A 21,867-nucleotide genomic window follows, 5' to 3' on the forward strand; every position below is an offset into this window, starting at 1 on the left:
CAATTCAGATAAGAGTGCAAGAACTTTCATCAGATTGCAGTGTAAAGCACAATAAAATCAGTAACTAGCACCTATAAACGCTAAACGACCTCACATCCCCATATAAAACAATTGCCATTTGAATAGAGCTTAATTCTGAGTTTTTCTGTTGAAACAAAGTGATGAATATGCAGTCAAGAGCACATGGCCAGAACATCTAGCGGTTCACTATGACATTTCGATGTTATGATTATATATATATATATATATATATATATATATATATATATATACTATATATATATATATATATATACAGTACAGACCAAAAGTTTGGAAACATTACTATTTTTTATGTTTTTGAAAGAAGTTTCTTCTGCTCATCAAGCCTGCATTTATTTGATCAAAAATACAGAAAAAAAACCCAGTAATATTGTGAAATATTATTACAACTTAAAATAATAGTTTTCTATTTGAATATACTGACTATGCTGAATTTTCAGCATCATTACTCCAGCCTTCAGTGTCACATGTAACATCCAGTCTATCACATGATCATTTAGAAATCATTCTAATATTCTGATTTATTATGAGTGTTGGAAACAGTTCTGCTGTCTAATATATTTGATGAATAAAAGGTTAAAAAGAACTGCATTTATTAAAAAAAAACTCTAATAATATATATTCTAATAATATATTTTCTTTACTATCACTTTTTATCAATTTAACACACATTATTTATATATATATATATATATATATATATATATATATATATATATATATATATATATATATATACTTCTAAGTCGCTTTGGATAAAAGCGTGTGCTAAATAATTAAATCTTATCTTTTCTATGCTGCTTAAAAGTTTGTAGTGTGATTTTGAAATCTAATAGCGTATATCTGATTTTAAGAAAGTGAAATTCTGAATCATTGCCTTGAGATGACTGCAGACTTGACAGACTCCCGCTATCCATCGAGACATTCAAAATGCTGTGAAAAATATCAGATTCTGATGTTCAAAAAGTGAAAATCTCTGAACCATCTCAATGTCACGTGTAAAGAATGTGAGATGCAAAAAACAAACAAACAAAAAAAAAAACACTGCTATATCAGGTGTTGTATTTGTTTATTTATTTATTTATATTAAATTAAAAATATAGATTCAGGTAACAAAACTGTGAAACAGTATTTAAATGCTCTAGCTTTGGGGAATGGGAAAGCTGTGGTGGAGGAAGTTAGTGTGACCAGAGCTAAAGATGGGTGTCAAAAATGACAAGACTTGACTTTAGTTTTGAAGAGCCGTCACACAATAACAACGCAGCCAAATGAACATTCCAGACAATTAGTCCACTTGACAGCATGTATAATACACTCTGACTTATGACTCTCTTGGAGGAACACCATGGTGGATATTTCTGAGAAAGTTGAGTTCAGTGACTGTGGCTTTTGCCATCATTTTTCACCGTGTTTGTGCTCGCAGCCCTTGGCTAAGCCTGAGCTCACGGTGCGGTTGGCTGCAGATGTGAAGAGATGGGAATAGGAATTACATATTCAGAAAGAACCAGACACTAGCAATATGACCAGGACTAAAGTCAGGAAAAGCCTAACTGGAGTTGAGAGAGATACAAATGCTATCGTCACACAGCTGCAGATTCCCCACGCCGGATTCTGTACAAAAAGAGAAAATTGTGGGCTGATGGAGGGAGGCAATACCTGACAGAAAGAAAACATCTCCTACCTCTTGAACATGGGCTGTGGTTAAAGAACACAAAAAGCACCAAGCCGGGCTACGGTCACGAAAAAACACACCGAAGTACTAAAAGAACCTGCAAGATCTACAAAATCAAATATGTGCTGTTCAAATTACAGATATATACAGCCATCAAATAAGAATAACCGGTCACACACAATATAAGTGAACAAAACTTAATGGGAAATAAAGGTCAGTCCAAAAAGAGCATAAGTTTCCCAGCTATTTACAAATACATCTGGCCAATTCAACTTTCTATAAAAATACTATTCACATTTTCTCATTGACGTACAGTAGTAAAATCATGAGGAACAACCATTCCAAATGTCAGTGTTGCAGGAAGATGTTTTTCTTCCCTCTATTTGTCCTTTGTAATATAAAATGATTTTTTAACTGTGCTTAATCTAACGATACTTTCTGACTACCTTGCCACATGCAAAATAAGTTCCAGTGAGCATTTCAAAAGAAATTATACAAGAAAATACAAAAAAGACAAGAAAAGGGGGCACAACTAATAAGAAGGACCCAAAATACAATCTGGTTTGCATCTTTGATGCTACAGATTTGATATGCAAATACATATTATCAGATCAGCAAGGGCAGACTCAATAACACTGCAAATTATTTGAATTGTCTTTGTTAAACATTAAGTACTCTAACATACTTTCTAAGTACCTAATCAGTAATGTGATAACAGAAGCTGAAAGACATTGTATTTTGTAAAGGTTATTGCCTCTCTATACTGTAAAATATATGATGACAGGGTCATTATAAAAGAGCTTTAGGGCCTATTTAAACATACTAAGGGAATTTTATGTGCCTAAATCATGTATATTAAAAACTAGCTGATAAACACGTTAAAAATGAGGAAGAAAAACATATGGAAAGCATACGATTTTTGAACTCAAAATGCCACACATTCCAACAAACCACCCACAATCCAGTTGAACCAGACACTAAATGTGGTAAAATAGTGATGCACTGTATTTAAATGAAGTCTTTATTATTTTTATTGCCTTTAACTCATTGCGATTGGCCTATTACTCCTAACAGAAATCAGGTGGTAAACCTAAGTACATTACAGAGTTGTACACATTTTCTGATGATTGTGGCAGCAGTAATTCGTCAAATGTTTATTGAATGGAGAAGAGCATGCCAACCAGGCATTACATCTAGATCTGCAGTGTAATAAATTACACTTTAAGCATTTTAAATATTTTATTAAAGGGTCTGGAACTGGAACTTAGTTAACTCACTTAGTGAACAAGAAAAAAACACATAATAATAATAATAATAATAAAAATAATAATAATAATAATAATAAAACAACCCCAGAAAATAAGCCTTCACTGATATCTTCACCACTCTTCACTTAATTATCTTCAAGCCCCTTTAGGTATATATACACAAGTTCATGTCAAGACGTCTTGGTGTTCTTTTAGATTCTGCTATAAGTGAGTCAAAATGTTTTTGCTCCATCCAAACCTCATATCCTAGAGTTCCTAGAAAGTGGAAATGTTTGAAAAGAGAATGAGACCCATCCTCTAACAGTCTCTAATAGTGAAAGTCTTCGCAAAGAGTCATCCTCAGATTTCAGGCATTCTTCTCCCTCCATTTTGGTCTAGTTGGTCCTCACTTGATGGATTTAGTAGATATTTACTCACTCTGTATTCATAACAGTTGCTACATATATAGATTTAGACACCCTGATCTGTGGCGACATTATCAGTAGCATATGCACAAGGTCCTTGCCTTTAATTGGTTTAAGAGAAGATAACTGAAAGCTTCAACCCTTTTGGAAACTGTACGTAAGGTGGTTTCGATGGAGGTTGTACTTCTTTGGGCTTTTCATAACCTCAACCAGAATCATTTAGATAACTATGCATTGATTTCAATCATAAATACAAGAAAGACGAATAAAATATAATTTGGCCTTAGTTCTTAATCTACACATTGCACTTCATAACTATTAAACTAGTTTCCAAACTCTATAGGAGCTTAAATGAAGCAATTTCAAGTATCAGTTTTTTCCTGTACAGGCATATTATATTATTGTTATAGGTATTCTTAGCATTCATTTACTATGACCCACCTTAAATTCTGCACCAATTGCATTATTTGGAAGGTTCAAAGCTTGAGATAAATACTTCAATTAGTAAACATCTGTGTTTGGCAAAATTATGGTGCGTCACTAACATTCCCTGATTTTGTTTCCTGTAGAGAGCCAAAAATGTCATTTGTCTAATCCGTTATCATATGGGAACAGCAATCCCAAAGAACTCTGCTCTATCTTTATGTTCATTAATTAAAGTGCTCCATGTAACTGTAAACCTTCATATTCAAAATCCAAAAAAAAAAGAAAAAAAAATGATAGAGCAAAACAAATGTATGTCGGCGGGTGGTGTTTGCTATCATCATGTAGCTATGATTATTATAAATGAGTATTCAATCAGTGCCCTTGGTGTTTAAAACAAACTCATGCGGCTGTGCCAGGCTGTTAAGTGCTATAAAACCATTTCACATCTCCAAACCAGCAACACATCATTATTATTCCCCTTAGCAGGAAAGTGACTGGCAGTGTTCAAAATTTTACACAAATCTGGCCGTAGAAACATGGGTGGTGTGGTTTGTACCGAAGATGTAGCAAATATGTTTTCTACCATTTGAGGAGAACAACATGCCCTAATAAGCTGCGGTATCTTCCTAAATTCATATCCGTATAGCTCCACGAGAAGCTTCTTATAGAAAAGTCATTATGGGTGACAGTTCAAATGGAGTTGACAGATTTGAGTCAGTCTCATCTCTGACCTCAGGGAAAATATTCCATTCGTACATTCTCATTTGTTCCTCATAGTACTGTATGATGGTACTCCTGTCTTCTCAATTTCAAAACGTCTCCTACTGTTACAGTATTAATGAACCCAGCTAGAAAAAGCTGCCATCTTGTGCATCTCATTGACTCGCATGTGGGTAAAGTTTATACAGTTATAACAGTTTTCCGGCCATATTTCAGAAGAGGAGCCAGGCATTGTGTGCTGTCGAGTCTTCCGTGCAAACCTTGGCCTCAGTAGCTGTGTAAATATCCATTTGCCGCCGTACGTCCATCTACATGGATACTCTTGGTCACTAGTATTGATTTTAGCTTCTTACGTTCATGGTATCCCCAATCTGGATTTTCGTTCCACACATGAAATGACAAAATAAGGAAGGCTACCTTAAAGGGTTCACCCAAAAATGAAAATTAGCCCATAAATTACTCAGTCTCAAGTGATCCTAGGTGTATATGACTTTCTTCTTTCAGACTAATCCAGTCTGAGTTATTTTAAAAATTATCTTTGATCTTTCAAGCTGTTTAATGGCACTCAGAGGGTGTTGCAGTGCATCAGTCCAAAAGAAGTGAAATAAAAAGCACACATCCTTAATAAAAAGTGTCTCCCACAGCTCCGGGGGGTGAAGAAAGGCCTCCTGTAGCGAATTGATGGGTTTTTGTAAGAAAAATAACCATATTTAAAACGTAATAATCAATTTAATTTAGCATGTGCTCACTGTTGTAAACAGAAGCAGTTCCGGGCCGATGACGTATGAAGTCGGCGTTGTCATATACACCTAGGATGCCTTGAGGGTGAGTTATTTATGGGCTAATTTTCATTTTTGGGTGAACTAACCCTTTAAGGTGACAACTCTGTGAGCATACAGCTCAATGCTGGCTGAATCAAAAAAAAACATTATTACAGTAGATTGTTGTAGATCTGCTTTTATGAAGTTATTGATTTTGTGGCAGGCTGCAGTATGGTCTCGATCATATGCGGGCTGATACAGTTCTCAGCATGACATGCTTGTCTTGGTCAGGTTGCCTTTACGCATGTAGTTTTACAGATGTCTAATGTGGACCGCAGGACTGTGTCTATTTGGGTCTACTTGTGTCTATTTCCAGTCTTACAAATCAAAAATGAGAAGAGAATGTCTCAGTAGAAGTAATAAAAAAGGTAGCTTGTTTGAGCAATACAATAAATGTGCAGATGAATTATGGAAATATTTTGAACAGAACATTGCACAATGTGTCTTTTGAAGTTATGCCATTTGAGAAGGTGGTGATCAAAGGTCACAGTTGACACCATGCTGTAATGAACATATGTTTTGTTGTATATAATAGCATGTAGCAGTTAGTTGGCGACATTGAGGACCTTTTTGGGCCCTTTTGTCCCAGGGCCCACAAAGATATTCCCATTACGACGAATTTGCATACAACACATCTGCCTCATAAAGACATGTATGGTTTGCTAAAATAAACTATGCTAACCGAAGTCATAAATTACAACAGATCATATCATAACTTCAAATTAAATTCCCAAAACAAGATAAATGAAAAACATTTCTGTAATTGCACAAAAGAATGACTCCTCTCTGCTATTGGATCAACCCACGTTGCACATCAACGTCAGTACTTGCTTGCAATGAGATGAGTGTAACATCTACCAAATCCTGGGAAGAGTATCGCTTTCCGAAAGTTGGGCTCAGGTAGGGGAAACAGATCTTAATGGAGACTGAAGTGAGGAGAGACAAGCAGGAAGGAGCTTTGATTGATGTGGCCATCTGTGACCAATGCCTCTGGAGGAGAAGCTCACTCAAGTGGATAATTTCTAGGTCATTGGAGGTTGGGTGTTAAATCCAGTTCAGAGAAGAGCGGAGAGATTGCGATGCTGGTGTGAGAGCCAGGGTGAGAACACACTATGACTCTCTCTTTACCTCCATCTTTCCTTCGTTGTCTTGACTGTTGTTGCTAAACAACAGTGTTCCTCTGACGGTAGGGAGGCGGTGGCAACACGGTGCCCGGTTTTAGTGCATACTCGGACAGGTACTCTTGGTTCTCAGCCACGGCGGGTCGGATTCGACCATTTTGCCGGTAGAAGAAGCGTGTGCTGCAGTCCTGCATATACTCAGGGTTGTGGAGTGTGGCCTTAGGGGGAAGACTGTGCTGCCAGTACTCAGGATTGTCAAATGTCTTTTTGGGCTTTATGTCGGCTTTGATGGTCCCAGAATGAGTGGGATGGAGGGTGTGTCCGGGATGGGCGGAGTGGTGGGTGTGGCCTGAGAGGGTGGAGATGCTTTGTTTGCCTTGGTACAGTGGCTGTGTTGAGACATGAGCACTGGGTGCTGCTGGTTGCACGGTTTGGGAAAAGTTCTGGCTGATGGAAGTTCCACTATTTGCTGCTGCTGCTACTACTGCTGCTGCCGTGTGTGCCATAGGGACTCCGTTTTTCCGCATTACGTCGTGACTCTTTTCCCCAGAGTTATGGAAGGTGTTGAGGTACAACGGGTCATTGACATACTCATCCTCCACTTTGGGCTCACCGTTGGAGGTACTGTGGTAACCTCGCTCGAGAGTGTGGACTTCTCCATTTCTGCGATGAGTGACAAAGGGGTTCTCTTCCACAGGGTTGAGATAATCTGCATGGTAAAATAACAGAACTGTCAGAAGAGATGAGGTAAGCAGACTGAGAACACTGTGGCAGCTAGCGCTCTAAGGTAAAGCCGACTATCATTGATCTCAGCAGGCTTTCTATACAGACTCAATAGAATGCTCTCTGAAGTCCTAGAGTTATAGTAAATCCAAGTTCTGTCAATGAAAAGTTTTGCTAGAGCATACTTAAGAAAAGAATGCAAATTATTGTTGAGGTTATAAAGTGTGCTAGTGAGCCCATGCAAGGATTAACATAAATTAGCCCAAGATTCAGTAGCTTCTTTTCAAACTATCCTAAACTGTTAATGTCTTATTGGAAATTTCAAAGAGATTCATCACTGCTTTGAACCCTGATTTATGAAGAACTGCTTGATAGTATGTTTAACAAAATTGAAGTGGGTACTAAGTACAAGTGTGGCGCTATAGATAAGAAATGTGAAACAATAGTGGCTAGTTGTTTAACATGATCATTTCTTAGGTTATACAACCAATATAATTTGTGTCTTGATGCAATGTCAGTCACTTTGGATAAAAGAGTGTAATTTTAATGTAATGTTTAGCAGCAGACAAATAATCACAAACTGCCTCAAAGCTTTTCTCATTAAATATTTATGAGCTTTGTAGTCAGAAACTTCTATTTAGTTTCAACATTTAAGGGAAAGTCAAAAAGGTCACAGTGATGGCAAACACAGTCATTCTGTCATCATTCACTGTATGACTGCCTTTCTTCTGTGGAAGATAAAAGATTATATTTTGAAATGTCTCAGTATTTTTGTGTCCATACATTGAAAGTCAGTGGTCTCCACAACTGTTTGGTTTTCAACATTCTTCAAAACATCTTTTGTGTTCCACAGAAGAAAGTCAGTCACACAGTTGTGCAATCACATGAGGGTGAGTAAATGACAGAATTTTATTTTTAGGTGAACTATCCGTTTAAAACAACCAGAGTGAATTTACACAGATGGACAAGCAGTTATTAAAAAATGTTTTGTGATGTATTTGTTGAGGCAATATTATTACCCTTGTAAATATGCAAGATCACTAACCCAGGGTTTTCAAATTTACAAAGTGAAATCTTAAAACCTGACTACACAGGATTAATAACTAACCACTGGGTAAAAACGTGAATAGTGTGAATCATTGAACAAAGACAACCAAGGGTCACAAATGACATTGGATAAATAATTTCAAGTGTAAAATGAGTAATGGTTCTCTGTGTGCGCTCTGTTACTGTAGATCAGACTCCTCTATCACTCCTGCTCGCTCTAGTTTATCCTTCTATTACCTGAGGGCTTTTTGTCCTGCATGGCGCTCATGTATGCATCATGGTCGATCTCAGCTCTCGCTCCGCGCTCACATAGTATCACAGTTGGGTCTGAACTATAGCGCTGGCCACTGCTGTCCTCCCCGGTGCTCGCCCTGGGTGAAGCCTTCTTCCTGAGAGTGCCATTACAGCGGCTGTCTTCAAATGCCTCCGAGGACCCCGAAGCTCCCTGCTGGGCCATAGATTGCTTCTGAGCAGAACAGCCTGGGCTGACCGCAGACACAGCCACAACCCGCGGGATAGTGGCCATCATCTCCTCCATTCCGAAGCTGCCGTCCTGGTATGCAAACTGGTTCTGCAAAAACACAAATGAGCCTTTTAGTATCTTCGGCATGATCTATTTCTGTTTGCTTTACAATTAAACACTTCAAGAGAGGCAAATATTTTGTGCTATCAAGGCTCCAAATATTAATACAGTTTAGGAGATTTAATGAAAACTTGGCAACAGTGAATGAACAGACGAGAGTGTAGGAACACAGCTCTCCTGATTCATCACAATTAAACTATTTGTTTTTTACTTATACCTAATCCTCAGACTCTCTCCATCTGCCTGTCTTTGTTTCTCATTCTTGCTGTGTACTTCCTTTTCGTTAAGTGCTGTGGTGGCAAGAGTGTAGCAAAAAGGCCAAAGACATTTTATAAGGTATAAGATGGTAAAACCATGTTCCTTTAATACTATGGTACTGACTTATCACCATATTCATGCATTATGGTATTTTAAATGGTTCTTTAAAGTACTTCAGAGAATACCATGATATTACCAAACAACCAATCAGAAGTCGTTTGTACAGTCATTTGTTTTTAACCCAAGTGTTATGTAATGTGAAGAAGTCATTAATTTAATATGAACAATCTTGTTTGGTTTGTTATTAACTATAGTTGTGATATACCCCATTATAAAACCACGGGTTTCAGTGGGTATAGCAAAGAATCACCCCATTTAAAATAATCACATTTTGTTGATTTGCAGCCTAAAATGAAGACTGACACAGTTTTTGTTTTATCTAGCTTATTTACTCAGTTCAACTCATAACATGAAAATGAAAGAGATAACACCAACATGTCAGAAATAAATAAAAAAAAATAAAAAAAAAATAAAAAAAACAGAATCACTGAGTTGGAAAAAGGACCACCCCCATCAGGTGTAGGTAATCACCTTCTCAATGTCACCCAAAGCAATTTGATTTTGAACTGTGATCAGCTGGGGTCATTTTTATTATTTCAGTATGAAAAGAGCTTTCCTGGAGCATTTCAGTCCTTGGTAGTGCAACTAAAGCAAACAATCAATTATGGGTGGCAAGGCACTGTCAAAAGATTTCCGGGATTAAGGTGTGGACAGGCACAAGTCAGGAGATGAATGCAAAAAATTTCAAAGGCTTTATCAATGCCTAGAAGCACAGTGAAGTCTGTTAATGTGGAAGGTATTTGGTACAACAGACCCTCTCAGGATCAGGACATTGCTCTAAACTGGATGAAAGAGCCAGGAGGAAACTGTTCAGAGATGTGACCAAGAGCCCTACAGCAACTCTGAAGCAGTTGCAGGAATTTATGACAAAGAGTGGTCATTGTGTGCATGTGACAACAATATCATACTGTATATTCTCCACAAATGTGGCTTGTATGGGAGTTGCAAGAAAAAAAAAAACACTCCTCAAGAAAAGCCACATGCAGTCACAACTGAGCTTTGCCTAAATGCACCTTGAAGATTCTGTGGCAGATGAGACTAAATTTGAATTATTTGGCCTCAACACCAAACGATATGTCTGGCAGAAATCCAATACAGTTCACCATCCAAATAACAGCACCATTCCTACAGTAAAGCATGCAGGTGGTAATATCTTGTTTATGGGGTGTTTCTCTGCAGCAGGACTGGAGCACTTGTCAGGATAGAAGGGAAAATGAATGGGGCTAAATACCATCAAATTCTTGACAAGTGGGCAAATATTGTTAAGTCTAGATGTTCAAAATTAGTAAAGACATATCCGAACAGACTGAAGTAATTAAAGCAAAAGGTGGTTCAACAAAATTCTGTGATTCAGGTTTTTATTTCTTTATTTGTTTCTGACATACGTGAACGTGTTAACTCTTTCACTTAGATGTTATAAGTTGCACTGAGTAAATGCAGCTGGAAAAAACAAACAAACAAACAAACAAAAACTGTGTCCGTCTTCATTTCAGGCTGCAAAGCAACAAAATGTGATTATTTCAAAAAGGGGAGATTCTTTTCTATACCCACTGTATGTGATAGTACGTTTCTATTGCTGCTGTGATCTCTCTGTGGTAAGTTCGTAGGTGTTGTCTGAAAGTCCTGAATTCAATGTGTGTTTCCTTATTTTCCTTTATCCCCGACATTTTCTATGCTTCTCCACTAACCACAAAACACCCATCTCATCTCTCTTTCTCTTTTTCCATCCTGTCTTCACCAGCACCCATTCATAATGCTCTTTGAGCACCCTGGAGCATTACTCTAAAGAAGGGGAACGAAGAGTGGACACTGTCACAAATAATATAAAACTATACTGGTATAAGGAGTGGGCAGTATCTTAAAATGCCATATAATGCCTATTATTGAATAATCTTGAGAATAAATGGCTTCAGAAATTTCATTTGAGTATTTAAATGAATTAATCAAATTTGCAATATACAAGAAATAAAAAATATTTAAAAAATATCTAAAATATTTTACAGTAATAAAAACTGAATAAAATATTGACATTTTTTCAATATTTACTTTTTAAAAGTAATTTAAAATACAATATTTCTACAATCAAACAGTACATACCACACAGTCATACTTATATAAGTTTTGAGGAATTTACCAACTCCACATATTTTTGTTTTAAGTTTAATAAAGTAGTTGTTAATGTTTATGCCAAATCTGAAAAAGCTGCTTTTATCCCAGTATCCTATTAAACATTTACAACCCACTGACCAAGGAAGAGCTGAAACACATAAAAAAAAAGTGATTTTTCTATTATGCTCAAACTTCAGTGGAGATGAATCTGAGTTAATATTGCAATCCGCTATTTGGGTTATTTGGCAGAGTTTTGTTTTCCCAAAGCTCAGTTTATACGGCAAACTGCAGGCAAAAGATTTCTGTAATGTTCCAAAGAGGCTCTGAAGGATTGATGTTCCTCATTGATATTCATACCGCTCACTCTCTTTTCTCTCCCAGTTAGACGAAAACAAAACGCAAGTTAGAATGCAAAATGGCACACATGGTTAGCGAACATGGTCCAGGCGAAAAGAGGAAACATTTCATCACACCTACCTCTCCCACACACTCTCACACCCTCGCTAAATCCGTTCTAAGTCCCTGGCAAAGACTGATTGAACCGTGTGATTTTGTCTTTCTAAGTAACAGTTAAGAGCTGTTTGAGATGCATCCCAACCGGTTGTCCTTTCCCATTGCCGCTGCGCACACCAACAGTTAATAACATGCTCATGGCTGACTAACACAGAGCAAATACTCACTCTGGACTTCCTTGTCTATGGGCAAATATCATCTTCACTTTAGTGAGGACCCAGTTATTTACACTGGCATGCCTCTGTAATGAAAGCCAAGGCATGGAGCCCATTATAGGCAAACGTATTGAAGGAGACTTTATTTATTTTTTTCTTTCTCCACTCCCCAGGAAAACCTTAATGCATGTCACAAAAGCACTGCTGCTTTTGAAAATGCTAAGATAAATTAGCACCTGTAAATAAAAAAGACCCTTTATCAATAGGGGGGCATTACTGAATGAGACTTCCTTTTCGTTAGTCATCGCATTCATGATTTCAGATTTCAGTGGCAGACAGGTTCGTTCTGGGAGAACGTAGCATCTGTCAGAGAAGGAATGGTGGGCCGGGCTTTCTGGGATCCTCGCGTGGGTGCCACTTAATTGGCTAGGGGAGCATCCATCCACTCCAAGGTCAACGTCAGCTAGATGATAGACTCAATTGAAAACTCAATTCAGCCTCTGACAAGCAATAAATAGAGCTTCATGAAGTGAGAACTAAAAGTGCATTAAAATGTAAAAGGTATCCTAAAATATGTAAATATGTGCAAAATACCCACATGTGGATGCATGATGTATGTGTCAATGCATCAACGACCTCTTGTCTTTTGCCTACTAAAGACATATTTCAATATTTGACAGGATCTATGTGCTATATTCTATATGCTTGATTCTCTCCAAACATTTTACCAAAACAGAAATCTAGGGCTTACTATGATTTCAAGTATTCAGATGAAGTGATAGGAACCTTAAAGACCTACAATGATGACAATCCAATGATTCTGAAAGTCTTCATACAAATGCCTAGACAAAATACAATCTGATTAAGCCAATAAACATGAAATGTGATGTGATGGCAAAGCAAAATTTTCAGCAGCCATTTCTCCCATATTCATTTAAAATTAAAAAGCAAGCACTGTTGTGAAGACCAAGCAATGATTTGCAGAATGGCTCTTTTATTTGGAAGATGTGACTTCCTTTGCTAGAGCTTCCAAATTGGCTATTTCAATTTATCCCATTCATTGTAATACAAGTGGCTCATCTCTGCTATACTGCCTCTGACAGATCGTGGTTTATCAAATTACTCTGCGTGATAGGGTAGTACACTCACTCTGTTGGGGTCCATGCGTGATCTGGTTGTGTATGCCAGTGGAGGAATACTGAAGGCGTGCGGCACTAAATACTCCTCGGCATCCATCAGATCCTCCAGTTCCTCCTCATCTAGTAGACTCTGGAAGAACTTACTGTCATTGGGGCTGGGCAGCTTCATGCGGTCGTCCCCCTGACACAGAAAGCATCAGGCTTGAGATATCATGTTCATTATGCAAAGAAACAAGACTTTATGACACTTATGTTTTATTTATCATTTGTTCTTTTATTTTGTTATATATTTTATTATTGTACAGTACATCATGGCCATTTGAACCCAGCTGTGAGGCTCTTACTTGGATGACTAGGTAACGCTGTGGATCTCTTGCCATTCGGCTGAACTCTGCTGCAAGCTCCTTGAATCTGGGTCTGCTGTCTGCATCTATCATCCAGCCTGGAGGGACACACATACAGTAGCACAACTTCAGTCAGCAAAGTAGAACACAAAGGATAAACAATGCTGTGAGCTTTCTGTACATTTAAAAGAAGGTCTGTGAAATGCAAAAAATTACCACAGAAATAATTTTCCCCTCTATTTTTAAAACAACAGAAAATGTGTTTACAAAAACGCACATACAGTAACATGTTGATAAGTTGATAAGTTCATCCGGCTAGAACAGTAGAGCACATTAACAACTCAAATAACATATTTTGTACAGAACAATTAAACTAAGTGATTTTACAAAACTGCAGTCTTCATACAGTATTTCTGCAGTTAAATCCTCTGTAAATTACATTTTCTATAGACTTTCATCATGGTACATTCTGAAAACATAATTCTGTCCCATAGCCTCTACTCAGTTTGAAGTTAGAATACATCTCAATAGCTGTTTAGTTCATGACTCACAGTGTCCCGGACACCAATATTTTGGTGGTAGTACTACAGCACACAGTGATTGTGTTACATTTTAATGTTAGTTTTAATACTTTTTTTTTTTTTCAATGTCACTATTTAAAAAAAAAAAAAAAAAAAAAAAAAAAAAAAAAAAAAATTAATTATATATATATATATATATATATATACATACATACAATGTTTACAAATGTTTAAAATAAAATTATTTTAGATTTAGTATTTTTTGTGCTTTAACTTTTTTTATTTTTATACAACTGTAAATTTTATTTAAGTTACTTTCCTCGGCAACATATCTCATTTTCGTTTAGGTTTTTCATCTGATATTTATATTTTATTTTGTATTGTTTCAGGTTCATTTCCATTAACAATTTTGCATAGTTTTAGTTAACAATAACAACACTGTTGCTTTTAGCATATGAAGGAACATTTGGATTTGGACCCGTGATGTCAGACTTAACCAGATCAACGGGTTAAGAGAAAAAAATAGCTACAAATATATATTTTTTCTGACCACTGTATCAAAATAAAAACATTAAACCATGTTTATGCATTTTAAATGTCTTATGAATTTCTTATTGACTATTATGTATTATGTAGGTCACTCACCTACAGTATAAACTCATAGCGTTTCCTTAGCCAACCTGCTTGAAAACTAAAAAAGAAATTCTACCAAGAATTGTCATGAAAAAAAAAAAAAACTGGAATGTGCAAAGCTCCCTTACATTTGACCATGACCATGTAGACATCAATAGTGCAGATGGGAGGTTGAGGAAGCCTCTCTCCTTTCTCCAACAGGTCAGGAATCTCTCGGGTCGGAATTCCATCGTACGGCTTTCCTCCGAATGTCATCAGCTCCCAGATAGTCACTCCTGGAAGAAAACCCAATAAACATAATTTAAAAAGCTTGTAGGCATGTGCTGAGACTATCAGGTAGGTGTTTGTCTGAATCATACAGAGTCTAGCTGCAAAAAACAATTGAAATTAGACTTTAAATAAGATAAATTATATTTTACTGAGGCAATTAACTGCAATTCAGGCTCATCTCACCGTAACTCCATACGTCACTTTGGTGGGTGAATTTTCTATAGTGGATGCACTCCAAGGCCATCCACTTTATAGGCATCTGACAAAACAAGAGGGAAGATATCATTGGAAAAATACACAATGATACAGTACATGAAAATGTAATAAAGTAAAAAAAAAAAAAAGTTGCATTCATCAAATGAGCACAGAAAGTACTGCTTTATTGCTTATTTACGCAACTTGACAGTTTCTTCAAAGCTTACATTGCTAAAACCAAACCTTATCACAGAATCATGCATTATATATTAAGTCTGGAAAATTAATATTTCAGAAATGGTATCTGACTCTTTTCATCTTCTGCTTTGGAGGGAAAATAAAAACAGGTTGGGCTAAATGTTTAGATATTAAACATGTTAAGATTTAGAGTTTCTCCTCTGTGGGAGGACAAACATGGCTGATTTAAAATAGTAGATGGTTGGAGCTGAAAAGAACAGAGTGAGTCCCAGTATATTCTATTCTGATACGGCAGCAAGAGGAAGATTCGGATGGATAAAATCGATTCAATGTGTACATGAAGTGAAGTGCAGGAAAATGACACAGCAGCTGGTGGGTGGACGTTTATTTGAAATGAAAAGGTGTAGAGAGGATAGAAGAATTACAGTTGCTCCACCACAATGTTAGGGTGGGTGGTTACCAGGGCGTTGCTATGCTTTTGCTATGTTATTTTTAGTGTGTTGCTATTGGGTTACCTGAGATTATTAGCTCTGGGTAGATCCTTACTGGTCAAAAACAAATGTCAAATGATATTCCGTATTCAGAATATGGCATGGTGTCAAAAATGTGTTTTTATAGAAAGTTTAAAACTCCACAGTAAATACATATTTAAAAATAATTGCTTAACTGTAAGTTATACAACAAACATGGTTTAACATTACATGTAGTTTTACTGTACAATTCTGTCAAATGTATGTTTTTTTTTTTTTTTTTTAAGTAAAAGTAAAAATTATTACCATATGCTGCAGAACAGTAAATGGACAATACATAGTACAAATGCCAATATATTTTAAACAAATAGTTTTGCTTCTTCTTATTTTTATTACCAGTAATGTACATTAGGGTCTTTTGTTTAACATTATATGTTATATAAATAAAAATAAAAATAGGATTTATTTTATTTTATTTTATTTCTATAGTGTTGGCTTTCTTCTTCAATGAAAAGCAGAATCCTCTGCTCATTTCATTATGAGCCAAAAACTGTAAATCTGATCAAAAAATAAAAGCACATGTTTCATGTGCACATGGTCTGACTAGTCTGTGATTACTCTGGTTTGCCATTAGTTGTGTAAAGTGACCCTTAAGAACCTGTGAGTTTTTGAATGTGTGCACAGTGAAAACCTTCTGTCTTGTAGTGTACATTTGGCCTAAGTAAACATTGTTAATTAGCCAGTCATTAGAGGCTGTGCTCTAAAACCCAGTGAAGAATGTTTAGTGCAGCAAATTTCTTGATTACTCAAAGCATTTATGTTCCAACACAAAGAGCACATTTAAAGTGATGCTATGCAGACAGGTCATTGCATGCCCTTGTCTTGTTGGGGTTATGTGACACTGACCTTGCCCCCATCTGCGTTGTATTCCTTCTCATCTGCATCCAGAAGGCGAGCCAGACCGAAGTCAGTGATCTTTATATGGTTGGGTGACTTCACTAGGACGTTCCGAGCAGCCAGATCCCTGTGCACAAGTCTCCTGTCCTCCAAATACATCATACCCTGTATCAAAACACACACACACACACACACTTTTTAAAATTATCATCAGTTACCGTGATGGAATAATTTAACTGTTTGATTGTGTGACTATCAAAATCATCATTAACACTAACATAACCACAAGTGTGATGACACCATCTCAAGCTAATCATTAAAAAAAAAAAAAAAAAACTTTTACCAAACTTATATTTGAAGACATTTGAATAATACTGTGTACATCTGCAGTACTTTATTTAGAAAATTACTGGTTAAGAAAATTGATCTAATATAACATATAATGTAAATTCAGTCTGATGGGATAGTTTTTTCCCATTGTACTCCCCAAATATATGACAAGCTGCCAGTTGTGTCTTGAGAGTATTCATTAAAATCAATCAGTTATTTTTGCATTGTTTTACATATATTTTTTATTATTTACTGATATAAAAATATATTTATAAATTGCATTTATATAAAATATATTTATATACAATTTATTTTTATATTTCAGTTTTTTGTTATTTTAGCCTTAATTTTTTAGCTTAAGTTCTAGTAATTTTTGTTACGTGCTTGTGTCATTTTAACCTTTTTTACAAATAATTATATTCTGCTATTTAAGTTTTAGTTCAAGTAATTTTAGTAATTCAACAAACTTATTTCGATTAATAATGTTTTCTTGTATGTTTAAGTTTTTCATCTATTATTAATATTTTATTTTATTTTGTCTTTATTTTAATTACCAAAAATGTTTTAGTGTTTAATAGCTTTAGTGTTAGTTAATAAAAACAATGAACTGGCCATGAATATGAACATGAACAATTATGCTGCTTACATAAAACAATATACAACAGTCAGGTTACTATTCTTCTGTATTTCAGTTGAACAAACTGATTTTATTATATTTACTTTATATTATTTATTATTTACTTAATGTGCTTAGTAAGGTCTACTGCAAGACTAGTAGATATAACTTCAAAATACACATTTAAATTCATATGATACCATCAGTGACTCTTATAAGCTAATCAAATTCTTCATGTATTTATGCATTAGTGTCACAATAAAATAAAGATTTATTATGAGGAAGAGTTTGTAGCCTTAAAATTAAATGGTTAGGAAGAAGGCATTAGCAGTAAAATCAAAGTTTGTTTGTTCTACCATCACTTTCAAAGACACTTTGTGAAGGGATTCCACTGGAAAAAAGTCACAGTATTATTAATGGAGATTGTTCACATTGATAAGCGATGAGTCTCTTCTCAGGCATGGCCGTGTATTGCAAAACAATGAAAACTCCAGACATTAATTTTCCGGAGGAGCGAACAATGCATGTAATCGATTTAAGTCCAAACTGCAGCATGGAGGACTTTCGCAGGGAGGCGCTCCTCTTGATCCATCTGCAAGAAAACAGCCTCTCTACTTTTACCCAACAGGGCTTTCAAGTGCCTTTCAGCCAGTGGCTAGCTGAAATTTAAATCTTAATATGATTGGTGGAGAGGTAAGGACAGCTTATGGCAAAATGGTTTTACTAAGAAAGCGAGATGTGAGAGTGAACTTGTAGAAGTGGGGAAATACAGTTTGAGAGGTCCAGTGTAGCCCATCACAGCTGCTCTATGAGATGTGTTCACAGAAAGAGTCTGGTTACAAGCACTTTTAATATCAAAGCTGTGAGAATTTATTCATACGAGGAAAGTGTATTACATCACCTGTAAAACATCAAGTTGCTGTTGCTAAACACAGCTGGTAATGCATCATATACTGGGGGAAATCCATGTAGTGCATTCATTTTTATAGGCAACTGAAGGGAAATATCAACAGATTTGGCTATTGCTGGAAGAAAAATAATCCTCAATTTTTTTTGATAAAGCAAAATCTTTTACTATACTAAAAAGTATTGTTTGTGTGTTTATCTGCAGTACTTTATTTTTTCAAGTTTCATTTTAATTATTTTATACCATATATATGGTATAAAATCAACTAAAATTAAATATAATAATAAAGTTTTAGTTATATATTTATATTTAATAGTTTTAGTTATTTTATTATGTCAGTTATTTTAGCATAGTTTTTTTTTTTTTCCAATTAATAATTATATTTTATTCTGGTTTTATTTCAAATTACCAAAAATTATTTTGAATAGTTTTAGGGCTAGTGAACAATAACAGTACTGAATTGAACTGATGGTAATATCAAAATATGAACAATTTATGCTGTTAATACAAAATTGCTTGTATCCACTGTAGTCTTCAATGAACTTTTTAAATTCAAATGACTGAAGATAAAAGTTTTCTGCTTTTATTTGAAGTGCAAAACAACACATAAAAGGAGTACTTTTCTTTATAAAAATAGCCAAATCTTCTGGATTCTTCTTATTTTCCCAGAAGAGTGTATCTATGTTAATCAAATGGTTATATGTCAAACCTGAGTGAGAGCTCAGTTCTAATTTGGAACAAACCAGTGACACATAAAACATATAATGAATGAGGAAAGTGTCTCGCTTTGCACCATGTCAACAGTCTAGACTCATGAATTGAAGCACAGTCAGTTCTGAGAGCATGTTTTCCACTGTACTTATTAAAATGACAGCTCTGAAAGAGAAATTCCCCAATTAACGATGAGCTGAGAAAATGGTCCACTCAGCTATAACAGTCTGGGAATGAAGAAAGGGATTTATTTCAACCGTATTTAAATGGGTTTGGGTTAAGCTGCAAAAGAGGATGATGCTTTACTAACAAGAGTGAAAAAAGACTAATATGTTGCTCAGACAGTTCTTATGTTATGAAACAAGTGTTCTTTACCAAAACCAGCTGAGCTGCCTATAGAGGCAGGTTTTAAAGGCATTGTTTCCTTAAGGTATCTTAATTCATGCTGCCCCCTAGGACACCTCATTATTGCCTTTGTAGCGACATTACTCCCAGAATGCACCGTGATTGAATCAGTAGGAAGTAAATCCAGTCTGGCATTATATTATTATATTATATCCATTATAAATACACATAATTAATTCAATACTGAAAGAAAAATATGGACAGCCTTAATCCAACACAAGCCAATGTGATGTGTCTCCCATAGTAAAAAGTGACTGTGGTTCTAGTTAGTTTAGTCTAGTAAGGCCACATATGAGGGTAATAGGAATTAAACAATAAGCCCTCAATGTCCTTCAGGGTTAAGGTCAGTGTCCAGTCCAATGGTGTTCCTAAAGGGTTGAGCAAGAAATGCTAATGTGCAAGCAAGTGTAATCCAAGGTAATGCTCTGTGCCCACTGGAAAAAAAAAAAAAAAAAAAAAATCACTTCCTCCTCTCTATGCACACCCATAACCACATTTCACAGGACCGTATCTCATCTAGACACACACTAACATTCAAATGGTGGGATCTTTAAGATTTGTAAAAATGAATTATTGCTTTATTCAGCAAAGACACATAAAATTGATTGAAAGTGAAAACATTTATAATGTTACAAAAGATTTCTATTTCAATTAAATTCTATTCTTTTAAACCTTGATAAATGTTTTATAGTTCAAACAAATATATGATTTCACTGATAATAAATGTTAAATAATAAATGTTTCTTGAGCACCAAATCAACATATGAGAATGATTTCTGAAGGATCATTTGACACTAAAGACTGGAGTTATGCCTGCTGAAAATTCAGCTTTGCTAACACACACACACATTCACACACACACACACACACACACACACACACACACACACACACACACACACACGCATATATATCTTACAGACCCAAAACATTAGCTAGCAAGAAACTAGTTTCAGACAGCACATTTATTGACCATTTACAGTCTGTTCACTGTTTCTTTGATGTACTGTATATAGCACACAAAACTGACTAGATTGACTTGAAGAAACATACTTGAACACATACAAAAACCAGACAATTTCACATAATGACAGGCCTCTGAAGCAAACATGAACATACACAAAGGAAGTGACATTCAGAACAAATGACCATGACTGACAGCCATTCTGTTGCCTTCCTCCTTCCTCCTGCACCCACTACAGGTACGTCTCACCAAAGACATGGTCTTAAGAGCTTTTCAAAGATTAATGAGCCTACATTAACATTGATTGTCTACCAAAATGCAATTATCTTAGCATTTGCAGAGCTGAGGTAGGGAGGAGGGAAATGTACATTTCAGGGTAAATAATACTGACTTCTACTGCAGGTACAGCTGTGCAGGGGGAAAGTGCTTGTTTGTACCTCATAAAAAATGATTACCTCATACTGGCATGGCTTTTCAAGAGTCTTATTTGTTCACAAAGCATATTTGATCCTTTTCAAAATTTCAAATAATTTAGGCAGTAAAAAATTGTGATTACATTGTTAGTTGAGGAAAATAATTTAAAGCAAAGCATCACATACTTTAGATGTGCCTCTATCAAAGGCTTTTATTCTCTTTAGCTGTTTTTATTTCTGTAATGAGTAAGGAAGGTTAAGATACAGGAAAAGGGAAGCACTTTTGTCATTTAGGCCATGGACAGAGAGAGTTTTAGCATTGAGGCCACTCAAAAACATGGAGACAGATAGAGCTGGAGTGCTCTCAAGAGCCATACTTTACAGTCTGGGGAGAAAACACTGCTAACTCAGAAAATATGGAGTTTCTTATTTTGTTCATATCACAGCCATGCAGACACAGGTTTAGGTACAGTCCTAAAAAATGCATTGTGTCAAAAACAATTTGGTGGCAGTTGTCAAATAAGGTTAAAATTAACCAACCACACACACACACACACACACACACACACAACACACACACACTTTTATTTAAAAGTGATGTCATTTATATTTAGGTAATGTACAATCTAAAAATAAAATAAACAGTAACAAAAATAATCAATAAATATAGTTGTCCGTAATTAATTAACTAAATTGACTTAGTTAAATAAATTGAGCTTTCAATGAATACTCTATTTATAGATTATTTTCTTCACAGAAATTTTGGGTATAGCAGTTCATATTTAATTATATGAATTAAATATGGACTACTATACCGAATATTTTTATATATTTTCATGCTTAGAGAATCACACGTTACAGAATTAACAACA

General features: G+C 35.6%; 1 protein-coding gene across 3 annotated transcripts in view; it reads right to left on the reverse strand.

Annotated features, from left to right (window-relative positions):
- Positions 1-5,183: 5,183 nt before the first annotated feature.
- The window catches only part of LOC109055822 (receptor tyrosine-protein kinase erbB-4-like), a 283,218-nt gene continuing 266,534 nt past the window's right edge, over positions 5,184-21,867 (reverse strand). For all 3 annotated transcript variants that reach the window (XM_042764157.1, XM_042764156.1, XM_042764158.1), the window contains 7 exons: positions 16,659-16,814; positions 15,073-15,148; positions 14,748-14,894; positions 13,466-13,563; positions 13,132-13,302; positions 8,482-8,815; positions 5,184-7,183 (listed from right to left, as the gene is read on the reverse strand). In XM_042764157.1, coding sequence (XP_042620091.1) covers positions 6,516-7,183; positions 8,482-8,815; positions 13,132-13,302; positions 13,466-13,563; positions 14,748-14,894; positions 15,073-15,148; positions 16,659-16,814 — 1,650 coding nt within the window. In that variant the 3' untranslated portion in view covers positions 5,184-6,515. The remainder of the gene's footprint in view (positions 7,184-8,481; positions 8,816-13,131; positions 13,303-13,465; positions 13,564-14,747; positions 14,895-15,072; positions 15,149-16,658; positions 16,815-21,867) is intronic.

Source organism: Cyprinus carpio, chromosome A9 (genome assembly GCF_018340385.1).
Source record: "Cyprinus carpio isolate SPL01 chromosome A9, ASM1834038v1, whole genome shotgun sequence".
Lineage (NCBI taxonomy): Eukaryota > Metazoa > Chordata > Actinopteri > Cypriniformes > Cyprinidae > Cyprinus > Cyprinus carpio.